We start from the raw sequence: 13,619 nt of genomic DNA on the forward strand, positions 1-13,619 counted from the left end.
TTACAAAAGAAAAAGGGATGTATGAACATGTATGGACATATTTCGTATATGATTATGCATGTTTATGAATATTTATGTATGTTTATACATATTCATACATATTCATGCATGAAAAACTTTTTATCGGAATTTATTTCCAGATATATGCTTACTTATTAACAAAACAAAGAGAACTTTCGGTTTATTTTACAAGTTAATTCTAGCAATTATAAGTGTTATATTATTGAAATATATTTCCATATTATAATATATTTTATTTTCTCGCTTCTGACAGCGTAGTTTCAGGTATTAATGGCGAGTAAACAAGAGCTTTAATAAAATAAATTTATAATGTTTTTATTTTAATAAATGTCATTTGTTTTATTAATACTATTATCCAAATATTTTTAATTATATTGTCAGCTAATGCTGTTAATATAACATTACTTTTTACCATATATATAGATTTTTCTGAAGTTTTTTGTAAATTTTGTAAAATGAAAGCGCCTGCTTTTTATTATTATATAATCGATTTGGATAAATAATAATTTTTAAATAACACTATTTTTATTTCCAGATATATTTCGTAATAATCATTGCTTTAGTATGCTATTGAGAAAAAATGATTGCTATATTTTCGTCACAATTAAAAGCAAGTCAAAGCTCAAATCAGTCGAATAAATTAGGTAGATATTTTCAACTTCTTGCTGTTCTCATTGGAGCAATTATGATGAATAAAGCTAATAGTTATATCTTGCCGAACATGTCTTTTATGGCTTATTGCGTTGTATCTGTTTCGAATAAAACATTTTTCTGATTTTGGTTCATTCGTTTTCCTCTGACCACGTAGTACGGATCATATGCTGCCAAGATTTCATCGAGCGTACCGCGTCGGTCTCTCGGTGACAGTCGTTGGTTTGACAATTCATTCGCTTTAATATTGAAATTATCATTACATCTAGATATTTCTATCAATAGCGTTCTTAGACTCTTCGCAATTGGGTTTATCATTCTAGCGCGATTTTCGTCGTTCATATTTCGTGGATTTGAGAAAAGATCTTTCATCTCGAAATCTTGCAACATTTTTTTACCTCGGGAAATAATATAAGGTTCACTTTGACTTAGATGTTCTAAAATATCACTGTGCTTGTCTCTTCGCTCTAAAGACATTTGAATTTTCTTCTCAATTTCCTTTAATCTTTCGTTTTCTTGGAACTTCGATGTAATTTGACAGTCTTTGCAAATATTACGCTTGTCTCGATCATTTGAAATCTTTCTTTCGGAGTTTTTCGAGTTGTACTCGTTTATTAATTGTGAATCTGTTATTCCAATATTATTATTAATTTCAGATTTATTTTCCTTATTCTTTGCTTCCTTTTTGCTTTCTTCTAATTTCTTATGATGTGCATAATGAAATTTCCATGTTTTTTCGATGAATTTATTACGATCTATATCTATTTTATTCAAGCCTTCTATTCCGCCGTTAATCAAATCTTTATTTTGAGATAAAATAAAATGATTATCAGATGTAAAATCATTCAGCTTTTCAACATCATCTTTATTCTTCATTGGCTCGTATATTTTAGTTTCATTTTTTTCGACATTTTTCTTAAAATTTATATCATAAATTTCTCGTTTTTTACGGATTTTAGGAAGTTGATTTTTCAGTAATATAAACTTTTTATTTATATTATTAATAACAAAATGACTTTTCTTATTATTAAATCTTTTTACTTGATCAATTTTCTCAATTCTACTGTCATTAGTATCTTCGCGCTGTATCTTCTCTTTTTGCTTAATAAATTTCGTGATTGTACCGTGATTATTTCTGGAAATTTGATTTTGCTTTGTGAAATCACGCGACGATCTTTTTGCTAAATTCTTTAAATCAGCTTTTTCATATTTTTTATTAAAGACATAATATGTACTTTCCGTCTTTTTATTTTCTGATGATTTATCAATTTCAAGAGGTTTCTCGAATGTATTTTCTATTTCGATGATCGCAGTATTATTTGTATCTCTGTTTATATCTTCAAAAGAATCATAGTGAGTTTTTTCTTTTATTCGATTATTCTTTTCATCGGCTGTTTTATTCTGAAATTCTTCGTTCGTCTCGGCAAATCTTCTCACTCTTTTTATCAATAGTTTTTTATTTTTATTTGGATAATTGAAAGTCGCTTCTATAGTTTTCCTTGCTTGTTCTAAATCATTAATTCTATAAATTTTCTTTCCTCGTGTCAATACGTAAGGATCACTATTATCTATATTCGAAGAATCTATATAATCGACATCGATGTCAACCCACCTTGGTTCCTCTACGTAGAATGGTTGTTGAACCTGCCAGTTTTGTTTACAATAGTTTTTTCTTGTCGAGCAATTTTCTTGTAGATCGTAATCAGCGTTCTTCTCTTCTTGTATGCCGATGGAGATTAAAACTCTTGGTTTGGCGTTGTCAAGTTTTGATTTATCGGAAGATAAATCAAATCGTGCTAAATCATGCCGTCTGTAATTAAATTATAATATTCTTATTTTAATATTTTATTTATTGTGCATACTATTTTCTAATTACAAATGGAACAATTTTGAAAATTAATTTCGTAAGTCGATCTTTTATTGAACATTTTTTTATACTCTGTTTTTAATATTGCATTAATAAGAGAAATTTGAAATCACAAATCTGTTATATTTATTTAACAAATAAAGCATGATAAAAAATAGATAAAATTTTATTATTTTTCTATATTTATTAAATGTTGATATAAAAATATCCTTCATTTTTACATTGATATGTGCTGTGCGAATTTATGATATTTGGTTACTGAATGATAATGAATGATACATTAGAAATTTAGACATGTGTATATTAAGTAGAATTTATATTTAAATTTTTAATGCAAATTTTTAGTGCAGAGACGATTACCACTGTAAATTTTATTTGTTTTACTACCTGATGATTGCCATTGGGGGCAGTTTTCTTGATTCGCTAATGAATCGTGTGTCTAAAATTCGAGGAAACTGTCTGTCGTCATAATTTAAGGATTCTTCTGTTTCGGAAGGAATATCCGCCCGTGGTATTCGTTTTATTTTTCTGTTCCATAGTTGGTTATCACAAAGCCATGCCGTCTCTAAAAGATGATATGGGCTGTTTTCCATCTTAAAAGACAAAATTAATTTCTTATTCATATTATTACTAATCTCGTTCATCGTTTGCTATAATTGATTTTAATCAATGAACATGATGAACAATTCATTATTTTGGAAATTTATTTCTTTATTTTATTGAAGTTTATATACAGTATTTTAGTACGAAGTTTCTATCTATTTTTCAAAAAACAATGAAATTATTTATTAAAATAGCTACAAACAATATTTTACTTACCAAAATATTTTCGCATACCAATAGTAAAGTTGTGGCCAGTAATATTTTCTTCATTGCTGAAAAATAAAAGATTTATATATATAGAGCTTACATTTCACTCAATATTATAATTTAGTACAATATATTAAATGTAAAAAAACTGTACAAAACTGTAAAAAAAGCTGTGATAATTTTATTATAGCAATTTTATCAATTCTATCAGAATTTCCATATTATAAATAAGAAAACATTATAAGATAATTATTATAAGAAAATATTTAACAGTTATTATCTAATTAATTTGTATAATTAATAAGATCATTATAAATATTGACATCAATCATATAAATAACTAATTTTTTTATCCTATTTTATTAATTAATGTCTAGAAAAATATATAAAGTATATAAAATATTTTATTATAATTGGTTGACAAATTTTGTAGAAGATTTTAATATAAAAATTCCGGGACAAATAAATTCTAAAAAAATTGATTGATGTTATTTTTATCTATAAAAAAAGTTGATTTGTCCTTCTCACATTTGACTATGATTGGTCAATTTCTTGTGGCTTAAGATTTAAAGTTTAAGTAATGGTTTATTATAGAAAATCTATTAAAAATTATTTTTAGTGTACGTATATAATATGATTTTGTATGAAATCATGAAACGGTTTAGTGAAGATCGTAGAGGAATTCGCTGTTTTTAACTTATCAGCATTCCTTACCTTTTGCGGTGTTCAACTGTTGCAAGTTTCTCCGACGTTCACGAGTTCTTCGACTAGAATGGCAGTGGGTCGACTCTTGTTCGGATATTTATGTCCACTAGTCGAAACTCCCGTGGGCCATCCCAGTCGTGGTCGAAGGATTAGGCGGATTGCATGGGGAATTCGTTCACTTGACGCGGGGATACCCACGTCAATTTACTTCGCCAGCGAGTGTAAACATTTTGACATCCATGTCTGCTCGCCTCGCTATCGTAACGTTATGATACTTATTGTTAGAAAAATTATCGAGGTAGCGTAGAAGCAGCGCGGTAGAAAAAATGTCACTCTGTTTTCCGCCCTGAGACCCACAGTAAACATAGATATCGCCATGGTTGCATGAGGATTGAATGCCAAGTTGCAACAGTGAATTACAAGTTGATTAAACGTTCTCGAATTGTATAGAGTAAATCGACATGGGACTCAGAATTTGATAATTTGATAAATAATTATATTATAAATGTAGGAGAAATGATTGTGACTTTTTCGTAGATTGCTTTTCATCTTTTAATTTATTTTAGCTGGAAAATTCCCTTGTTATTTGTATGAAATTATAGGATTTTTATTACACAGAGAGAGAGAGAGAGAGAGAGAGAGAGAGAGAGAGAGAGAGAGAGAGGGGGGGGGAGGAGAGAGAGATTGAGCTGTAATTTCATTATAATTTCTAAAACTTGTGCGTGATTTTTAGGTAAAAGGAACGGAGTTAGTGTGAGCAAATTAAGAAATTATCAAAAATGGTAAGAGAAAGAATGTAATGCAAGAATTATTTTACATTTTTTGTGATATTTTAAATAAATTAAATATTTTAAAAATAAATTTGTTAAAAGTATCTGTTATAAGCTTTTAAAACATGTAAATACATAAATTTATATGTTTTCTAATTATTGTTCAAATTTTTGTACATATTCATTACAAATTTGAAATTTAATTATTAATAAACTATTAAATACATATATTATTTAATCTAAACATTTTCAAACCTATTTATGCCAGCGATTTAGATTTCTCGGCGACGGTGACTGTCCAGACTGGTTACTGGCGGAAATCAACATACTTTCGCGAATGGTATTGCATATTGCTCAATTTTTTTTCTCCCTGAGGGATATGTTTCTATTTTCCCTACAATACTTATTATCATAATTGTGTTATATTAAAATTTACAATAGAATCAGAAGAAAAGAGAAAGTTAGTATATAACTTAAAATTAGAGTTGGAATTAAAATTATTGTAAAATATTAAAATATGAGATTTGTAATAAAAAGTTCGATTAAACTTATTAATTTCCATCAACCACATAGCTAAAATGATATAATAAGTTATAACATACATGTGAAACTTACGTTGGATGCATAATAAATATATAATTAAAAAATAAAGATAAAAGTAATGGTAAAAAACTATACTTACGGTCGGATGCATAAGAACATGAATAATTGTTTGCGTGATCATTATACTTACAATAGAATTTAGTTAGAATCATTTAATTTGATATTAAATTTATTAGTTTATCTTTGTTAGTTTAAGAGGTTTGTCTTTGTTAGTAAAAAAAGGGATGCACATATACGTTGACATCCTCTATGTAAGATCAAGACAAGATACTAACAGGGAATGAAGTTGGCTCATTTTTTTAGTACTGTTTTACTTACGTGCACACGTCAATTTTTAGAATTGTATTACATTCTTATCAAATTTGATTAAAATCGATTATTCCAACGTCATGCCCTCTCCTAATGAGACACTTTTTGGAAAAATACATACAAAATATTTTATTTCTAGACTTCAATTAAAATGAAAATGCTAGGTCAAGCGGTGGCTAAATACTTGACCGAAGGAGAACTTGATGTAAGTAATATCATGATCTTGTTAAAAATTGTTAAAAATTTTTGTTAAATTTTTGTTAATTTTTGTTAAATTTTTATTTAAAATTATTTATTTTTATTGCAAATATTACAACACAAAGACCAATAAAAAGAAATTTTAAATAAGTCATTATTTTAAAACTTGTGGCAATATGCCATTACTTTCTTTCTAATTAAACTGAATATCCTTTAACTTGGATATAAATTTATACTAACTTTTGATTGTATAATATATATAAGATAAACGTTGAAGTATTTAAATTATACAAATTTTAGCTACAAATTTTTTTATATCAAATATATGACAATTATCCTTAATTGTATTATATTAAATTTTTTAGGAAGAAAAAATTAAAAAAATCACACAAGACGCCAAACTTGGTGCGTAACTTCATATACATATATTATTATAATCTAATAACCAAATAAATATGATAAATAATTGATAAAAGAAAAAAAATGTTGAGATTTATTTTATTTAGATATAAGCGATGCAAAGGCAATGGTAGTCGCCCTCGAATTGATATTCACGTCTTCCGCTCGATATGGCGTTTCCGCAGCTGATTTGAGCAGCGAACTGCAACAATTGGGACTTCCGCGAGAACATAGCACAGCTGTAGCAAGGCTTCACACAGATCACTGTCCTCAGATCACGGCTGTTCTTTCATCTCAATCTTTAAGAGGTGCAAGTTCTATATTTTTATAGGATTGAATTGAAAAGTAGGTTAATGTTATATAAATTTAACTTGCCGAAAAATCCTAGTCAAAGTATGTAAAAATTATGGATTTATATATTATTTATGTTTCCCGATTATGCGATTCAAATGTTTTGGTTTATGCAAAAATTTACTTCTAACTCACATTCGTAGTTAGTCGCTTGTCCTCCATCGAAGTATTACCTTGCGATAGCTCGTCGCCTGTTTCTGCTGTGACATTAAAATTGAAGAAAATAGATGGAAAAGAGGAAGATTCCACTATAAATATCTCCAAAGATGATGTGCAAGTTTTAGTGAAAGGTAAATTCTAAAAATTTATAGAAGTGGTTAGTAAAACTTTTATCGAGATTATTTTGTTTCAAGAAATTTATTATACTACGAATTTTCAATTTTATAACATACACACACATACGCGTGCATGCTTGCGGATGTTATACATTTTATAATAAAAGATATTAATATTTTTATTTTTCAGAATTGAAAAGAGCACGGGCACTAATGGAAAATTTATAAATATTAAATAAGATAATAATTACAACATTTTATAATTATTGTGATTTATTGATGAAAATATTTGCTATTTGTCAATAAATATATCATATAGAAAATAAAATTAATTTTTTCAGATCTTTTTAATTCCTGTTCAAAATTGATCGGGGAAATCGAGGAGAATTGATTTATCAAACTGTTTGTCGAATAATTTACTTTTATTCTCTTAGTAAATGAATATACAAAGTTTACATTTAGTTTACTGGTTTATATGATGCATTGAATAATATTGATACGTTGTGACGATAATAATGTCGCTGTTAATAATCGCGCGTGTCATTCTTCCCTCTGCCTTTGTTGCGTTCATACGTATTCGAGCACGATGTGTCAAAACGTATCATCAATTACTAAAGTGTCGGAATTAAAGCGTGCGCAAGGAATAACAGATTCGTTCGAAACATGTTGCATATCGTCCTCCAGCTTTCACTCTTTTATTTCCAAATTTGAGTAACGATTATGTAATTTTTTCCCTAAGGAAATATGAAAAATAAAAATTTTTATCATCGAAGGTAATGGAAAAATTTTTCACTTTACATTTCCGCCCTAAGGAAAAAGTTACATTAGTACTCTGACGAGGTCGCATTCGAAGATATATATGCAATTGAACATAGTGATACAAAGCGAAAATTTTGCGGAGAGAAAAGAATATTCTCCAAAACTTTAGGCCAGCATAGATTTTTCGGGAGTCGGAAAAAATTGCGCGAAGTCGAATTCTCATTTCGGAGCAGGGAAACAAATTGTAACAATGGAAATCCTTTTCAATTGTAATCAACGAGACGCCGTCGAATATTGATATACCAATACTCTGACGGAAAAACGAAGTTCATCAGGGAATACCTTTGGCATCGTGCTCCGTGAATATTTTTTTCTTAGGGCGCGCGCAAAGCGGTAGCGTTTAATCATTAAATTCGAATAAATACCAAGGCTAATCTAATCAGTCTTTATACAATTATTCGTACACATTCGCTGTATATGTGTCCGTCTCGCTCGCACTTTCATACATGCGCACACGCACGCACACACACACACACACACACACTCTCTCTCTCTCTCTCTCTCTCTCTCTCTCGCGGTTCTCTTCATTCAATGCGATTCTTCATTATTTACAAGTGTTTCGGAGGAGCCGTCGATATAATGACACATCGATTAAGCGCTCTCTCGCGGTTATACATACACGTTCCTGGGACGCGACTCTTTGGAGGGCTCTGACCGGCTCTTTCTTCAATGCTCTTGCTGAGGTGAAACCAAGGATTTCGCGCGATCAATGATTACATAATAAGAAAAAAAAAGGATTTCGATCAGCCAATTTCTCTCTCGGCCCTTGGTGTCATTTTCTTTATTATCTTAATCCCGTGCAGACGATTGTAAGACAAATATTACATAAAGTATTAATTAAGGATTCTATGTTTTTTTTCAATTACTTATTCTAATTTTTCCTGGTGAAAAATCGGAGCATTAATCGAGTATAAAGATAGAGAAACAGAAGCATAAACGAAGCTTCTAGAGAATGAAAATTGAAACATTATTACTTCAATTGTCGCCCCCTAAAAGTTTCGTTTATTCTCTTCTGTTATTCTTGCTTTATATTCAATTTATGCTTCGATTTTTATTCTCACCAGAGTGATCATATTTGATTTTGTGTATATATTTAATTTTTTCTCTCTTAAATAAATGGAAATTCTGTAGACATAGAATAGAATATTATATCATTATTTCTATGAGAAATTCAAATAAAAAAAAGATGAGAAAACATGAATTAAAAATTTAAATGTTATTACTCTTACTTATGAAGATGAGTATATAACAGATGAAGAGAATATATTCACTGTTAATTAATTTAGAAATTTACACAATATCATAATTGATATTTGTTTTGCTAACAGGATAAGATATAAGCGATTTAGGGCTGTGTGTCATATAGTGATAGAGATCTTGCTCCTTGCTTCCGAAACGCCTCCGGTGCGGAGCCTTCCTCGACTGCATTACGGTCACACCTACGTCTAGGTTCTAGCCGGATCTAAAACGAATTAGAGTACAATCGCTGACGGTAAAAAAATATTTCTGCGAGAGGCAGATTTTGCCTCTCGTCGCTGCGCTTTTTTCTCGTGCACGTCGATGTCGACTATGATTTTAATCGCACGCAAGTATAACAAAGCAAAAATATCGTTGAGAATGGAGCAGGCAATGCATCCCTGCAAAGCTTTGCAAATACAGATGCAAAATTATATAAATACATACAGAACTTTTGAAGCTAAGAATAAAATATAAGACATGATTTTTTTCTTTTTTTAAAGGAGAATTCTAAAGGAGAATAAAGATTAGAAATAATATAAATGTGACTATTTAATTTTTTCATCAAATTCTTTTCTTTCTCTATAATTCAGAAACGTTATAAATGTTCTAATGCGAAACAGAGAACATGTAAAAATACTGTATCTGGAATAATGATTTCGAAATGCATGCCCATCGTCAACGATTAACTATTTTCTATGATGGTCATCGCGATTACGCCGCAGCAATATACGCCATTCATGGTGCAATTATCAAAAGATAGGTTTTTTTCTTTGTGCTACTACCATTGTTGTGTGCAGTTTTTAAAAATTGTATCAGTGGCGATTGCAACGGCGCGATCAATAATGTATCGATTGTATATACGCGAGCTAACGCTATCAGAAATCTCCGTTGAATGCCTGATAAATTATGAATGCTACTCGCAAGAGAGTTAATCAATTATCGTTCTTGAAAATATATACTGAATAAAGTACTTGATTTAATACTTGATTCTTTCAATAATGTCAAATAGTAAAAGCATATAAAAGTCAGGTACTAAAATTTACATATAAAAAATTTTCCTTCAATATAGACAATTTGTAGAATTGTTCTCTTAAGCAAACTATAAATACTAAATTAATACATTAATTTTAATATATGGTATGTTCATGCGTGAAAAATTTTTTACCGGAGAATTAGAACAATAAGTAACCCACACAACAGTTCTTCGAAAAACATTCTGAGACCTGAAGCTGTCCTTATTTAGGACGTAGAACATAATAATCTTAAGGACGTCCCTTAAAAGACTGTGTTATGGGTAAGAAACAAGAAAATCACGAAAATTATTAACAAACTAGAAATATTATATTATATCGAGGAGAGCCATGTGTTTTCAAATTGAAAATTTAGCTTGAATATAACTTTAATAGTTTGAATAACTTTAAGATTAAGTGATGATGCAACGAAGACTTCTTGACAACGCACGCGCGCATGAACGAATGTGGAAGAAAGTGTCATGCCGGAGCATTTGCATTAAGAAAAATACGTGATCCTAGCGTTTAAATACCTACTTCAAAACAGAATCGAGGATAGCGCGTTATCGGACTATACAAAACTACAAACAGGAGAGACAGAATAAATATTTCCAAATTTAAGTTCTTTCTTTTTTTTTCTACGAAAATTCTCCTATTTCTTCATCTACTAGCGTATTGAAAATAGTCATTAGAAAATATGTTTGCACTACATTGGGTACTATTAGAGCTCATTGATCATTAAGAAGTCTGGTCCAGCCCTTGATCGATGCTTCGTGCTATTGCTTGAGTATCCTCATAAATGTCTTCGCGAAATGCATGGTCCTTACGAGATGATATGTACGATCGGCAATGACAAAGCGCTCGATAAGTCGTATAAAAGTGACGGACTTGCCGTTCGTGATCAATTGGTCGATCTCTTGTGCTTTGATAGGTGCTTTCCACAGCTTATAAGACAATATGGTTATTCCCGATTCACAAAGAATCGGGATCCAAAGTTTAAATCTGCACTATAAGTTTAATCTATTTCGTGAATAGCTGCAAGCACATGTGAATATTTGAATGTTGTTAATGTATTGTTGCAGGATGAAATGTCTTCTTGATATAAAGTATCAAGATTAATCATTACAACCCATTAGATTTGCACTTGGATTATTCATCACATTTTCTTCGTGTAATACCTTAAGTGAATGGAAAGCGCGGAATTTTTCAGAGTAAATCTCCCACGATTTCGTGAGCTATTAATTACCTTTGTTCGTATAACAATTCCGTAACAAAAACATTCTATGAACAAGGCTGAGAACATCGCTATTTCTAATACTGGAAGATATTGAAAAATACAGATATTTGGTTTCATATTGCATTGTCTCATGAAAAGTATGAGTTCCGAACAATGCTATACAAGAACGTTCACGCTTTCTTTTTATTATTGTTGTAGTTATTATCTTTACGGAATGCATAAAAATCTTTTCAACCGCAGTCACATGTCACACTGGTATACAATCGTAATACTATTTGTTTATCATTGCGTTCGTATTCTCATATCGATGATTACAAAAAATGTTTTTATGCCACGCACACACAAATAAGTGCAATATTTCGTTTCATTTATCTCAAAAAATGATATCTACAATTTTATATAAAGTTAATAATATATTATAAAACATTTGACGATGACAATAATAATAATAATCGATAATAATAATAATAGGCAATGATACATCATAATAATAGTGAATTTAAAAAAAGTATATCAATTAATATGAATTGCAACGCAGTGAACTCATTTACTTATATTTTTCATTTTTATAAATTATATATATATATATATTAAATTTAAATTTTTTATTGATTTTAATTGAAGCGATGTAACTTCATTTGTCTGATCTTTTCTTTAACTTATGTTTTAATCTCAAATGTTCCTTCTTTAGCCTATCGCAATCTAACGGAAATCCAGTTTGTTAACTCACATGCAATTAAATCCATTTCTATTAAAAAACGAATTCGATTACATTGTTATAAATAATTACAAATCAATGATACGCATCGCCATCCATAGGATGCAACATTTCTTTAATATTGGCATATCAATGGGCGGACAAAATGATTTGTAATATTCCGGAAGATTCATCGAAAAGCGGAGAGGAGGTGAAACAAACGTTGCGTCATATTGTGAGGCAATATCTATTGCATTAGATTGCAAGAAAGACTTTGAGGACTGTGATGCATCTTTGCGAGACCAGTCTCTATCATCATGCGTCTCATAGAATGATATACATATAGTCGCGAAAGAACACAACTTAGCGAGAACGTATCCTTTATATATATATATATATGTATATATGTATATGTACGCACGTACCGATAGCATACGCACAAGTAAATGCTTAGGTACGAGCAAACGAGTACGGTGATTACTTATATTGACAAAAGGACGAAATAACATGGCAGTCGACGAAATAAGTAAATATAATCGAGATCTATAGATCATTTCTTTTTCATGATCGAGTGGCAGTAATCATTTCTTAATCCGTTTGTCATAGATTGCGCTATTTTTCTCCTCAACAACGTGCCAATAATTTATTTAGATGTACATATATTGCAGGCATTAAATATAAATATACTCGTTGTATCATTATAAATAATATGAATAGAAATCAGGCGAAATACTTATTTTATGTTTTTCTCTCCCAGAGAGAAGCAATATAAAATAAAATAGATGAAATTTCACGCATATATGTATTTTGTGCATATTTTGTGCAATTCCCCTAACAAAAGATAGAATATTAAACTACAAAGAGGTGCTGAGTCATTTGCAAATAAATAAATAGCACGTATTATATTTCCGCGGTAAATCTCTCTAGCTTTATCTTCATTTCTTACTCATGGGTTTTAATTCTATGAATAATAAAATATTTCTTTCGTGTTTCTTTTCTCCGATTGTGTGTGTGTGTGTTTATATTAATTTTCAGTTTATATTAATGGCACTGCTAATAATATTATAATATCAGAAATCTTACAACATGATTATGATCAAAATTACGACGGATTATGATGTATTATTATCAGGCCAAAAGATTTAACGCAGCAATATATTTGTAGCATATCGGAAATCATATCTTATCAAGGCCGAGAAAATCGTATAATCTATAATCTGCGTTTGTATATTTTACAATGACTCATATAAAATCGCCTGCGTATTCATTTCGCATGTAATTCCTAATTATTTAAACAGACAATTTATAGAAGATTCAACAATATTGATTCTTAACGAGACGAACTCAATAAATCTGTAAAAAGGAAACAAAAAAGATCAAAAGCAAACGAAAGACAAAACGTATTGAATATAGTTTAAATGTGCATTCCAATGCGGGAATGCTCTTTTTCTTCTTTTTCTTGTATTATCGCATACAAGTGACTCATCGCAGAATCGTGATATAAACAAACAATTAGCAATGTACAAATTACGTTTTAACAAAATTTACAGTCATCGGTGGGAAAAAGATCTTAATACAAAAGCGTACGCTGTACGAAGGGGGCGACCCGAGTTTTTCCACATTTTCTTCTTCTTTTATCTGACTATTCTTAATTCATT

The 13,619-nt window shown here is 29.9% G+C and overlaps 2 protein-coding genes across 3 annotated transcripts in view; one reads left to right on the forward strand and one right to left on the reverse strand.

The window, feature by feature from the left end:
- The window catches only part of LOC108687316 (COMM domain-containing protein 4), an 8,433-nt gene extending 1,246 nt beyond the window's left edge, over positions 1-7,187 (forward strand). Inside the window, exons 2-8 of one of the 2 annotated variants that reach the window (XM_018193010.1) lie at positions 4,788-4,836; positions 5,093-5,164; positions 5,876-5,941; positions 6,300-6,339; positions 6,441-6,641; positions 6,828-6,974; positions 7,150-7,187. In XM_018193010.1, the coding sequence (XP_018048499.1) occupies positions 4,834-4,836; positions 5,093-5,164; positions 5,876-5,941; positions 6,300-6,339; positions 6,441-6,641; positions 6,828-6,974; positions 7,150-7,187 (567 nt within the window). In that variant the 5' untranslated portion in view covers positions 4,788-4,833. The remainder of the gene's footprint in view (positions 1-4,787; positions 4,837-5,092; positions 5,165-5,875; positions 5,942-6,299; positions 6,340-6,440; positions 6,642-6,827; positions 6,975-7,149) is intronic. The other variant, XM_018193011.1, reaches the window with a different exon arrangement.
- On the reverse strand, positions 757-3,412 carry LOC108687298 (RING finger protein PFF0165c-like). Its single transcript, XM_018192990.1, has 3 exons — positions 3,359-3,412; positions 2,927-3,132; positions 757-2,482 (listed from the first exon to the last, which is right to left on the reverse strand). Exons 1-3 carry the CDS (start codon positions 3,410-3,412, stop codon positions 757-759), a joined length of 1,986 nt encoding a protein of 661 aa, XP_018048479.1.
- Positions 7,188-13,619: the final 6,432 nt, after the last annotated feature.

Source organism: Atta colombica, unplaced genomic scaffold, assembly GCF_001594045.1.
Source record: "Atta colombica isolate Treedump-2 unplaced genomic scaffold, Acol1.0 scaffold205, whole genome shotgun sequence".
Lineage (NCBI taxonomy): Eukaryota > Metazoa > Arthropoda > Insecta > Hymenoptera > Formicidae > Atta > Atta colombica.

Excerpts from the sequence above, each read along its gene's own strand:
- LOC108687298 (XM_018192990.1), bottom strand. The coding sequence starts at position 3,412 with ATGAAGAAAATATTACTGGCCACAACTTTACTATTGGTATGCGAAAAT. Across the intron at positions 3,133-3,358 it reads TGGTATGCGAAAATATTTTG|ATGGAAAACAGCCCATATCA; the intron begins GTAAGTAAAATA and ends TTGTCTTTTAAG. Across the intron at positions 2,483-2,926 it reads CCCCCAATGGCAATCATCAG|ACGGCATGATTTAGCACGAT; the intron begins GTAGTAAAACAA and ends ATTTAATTACAG.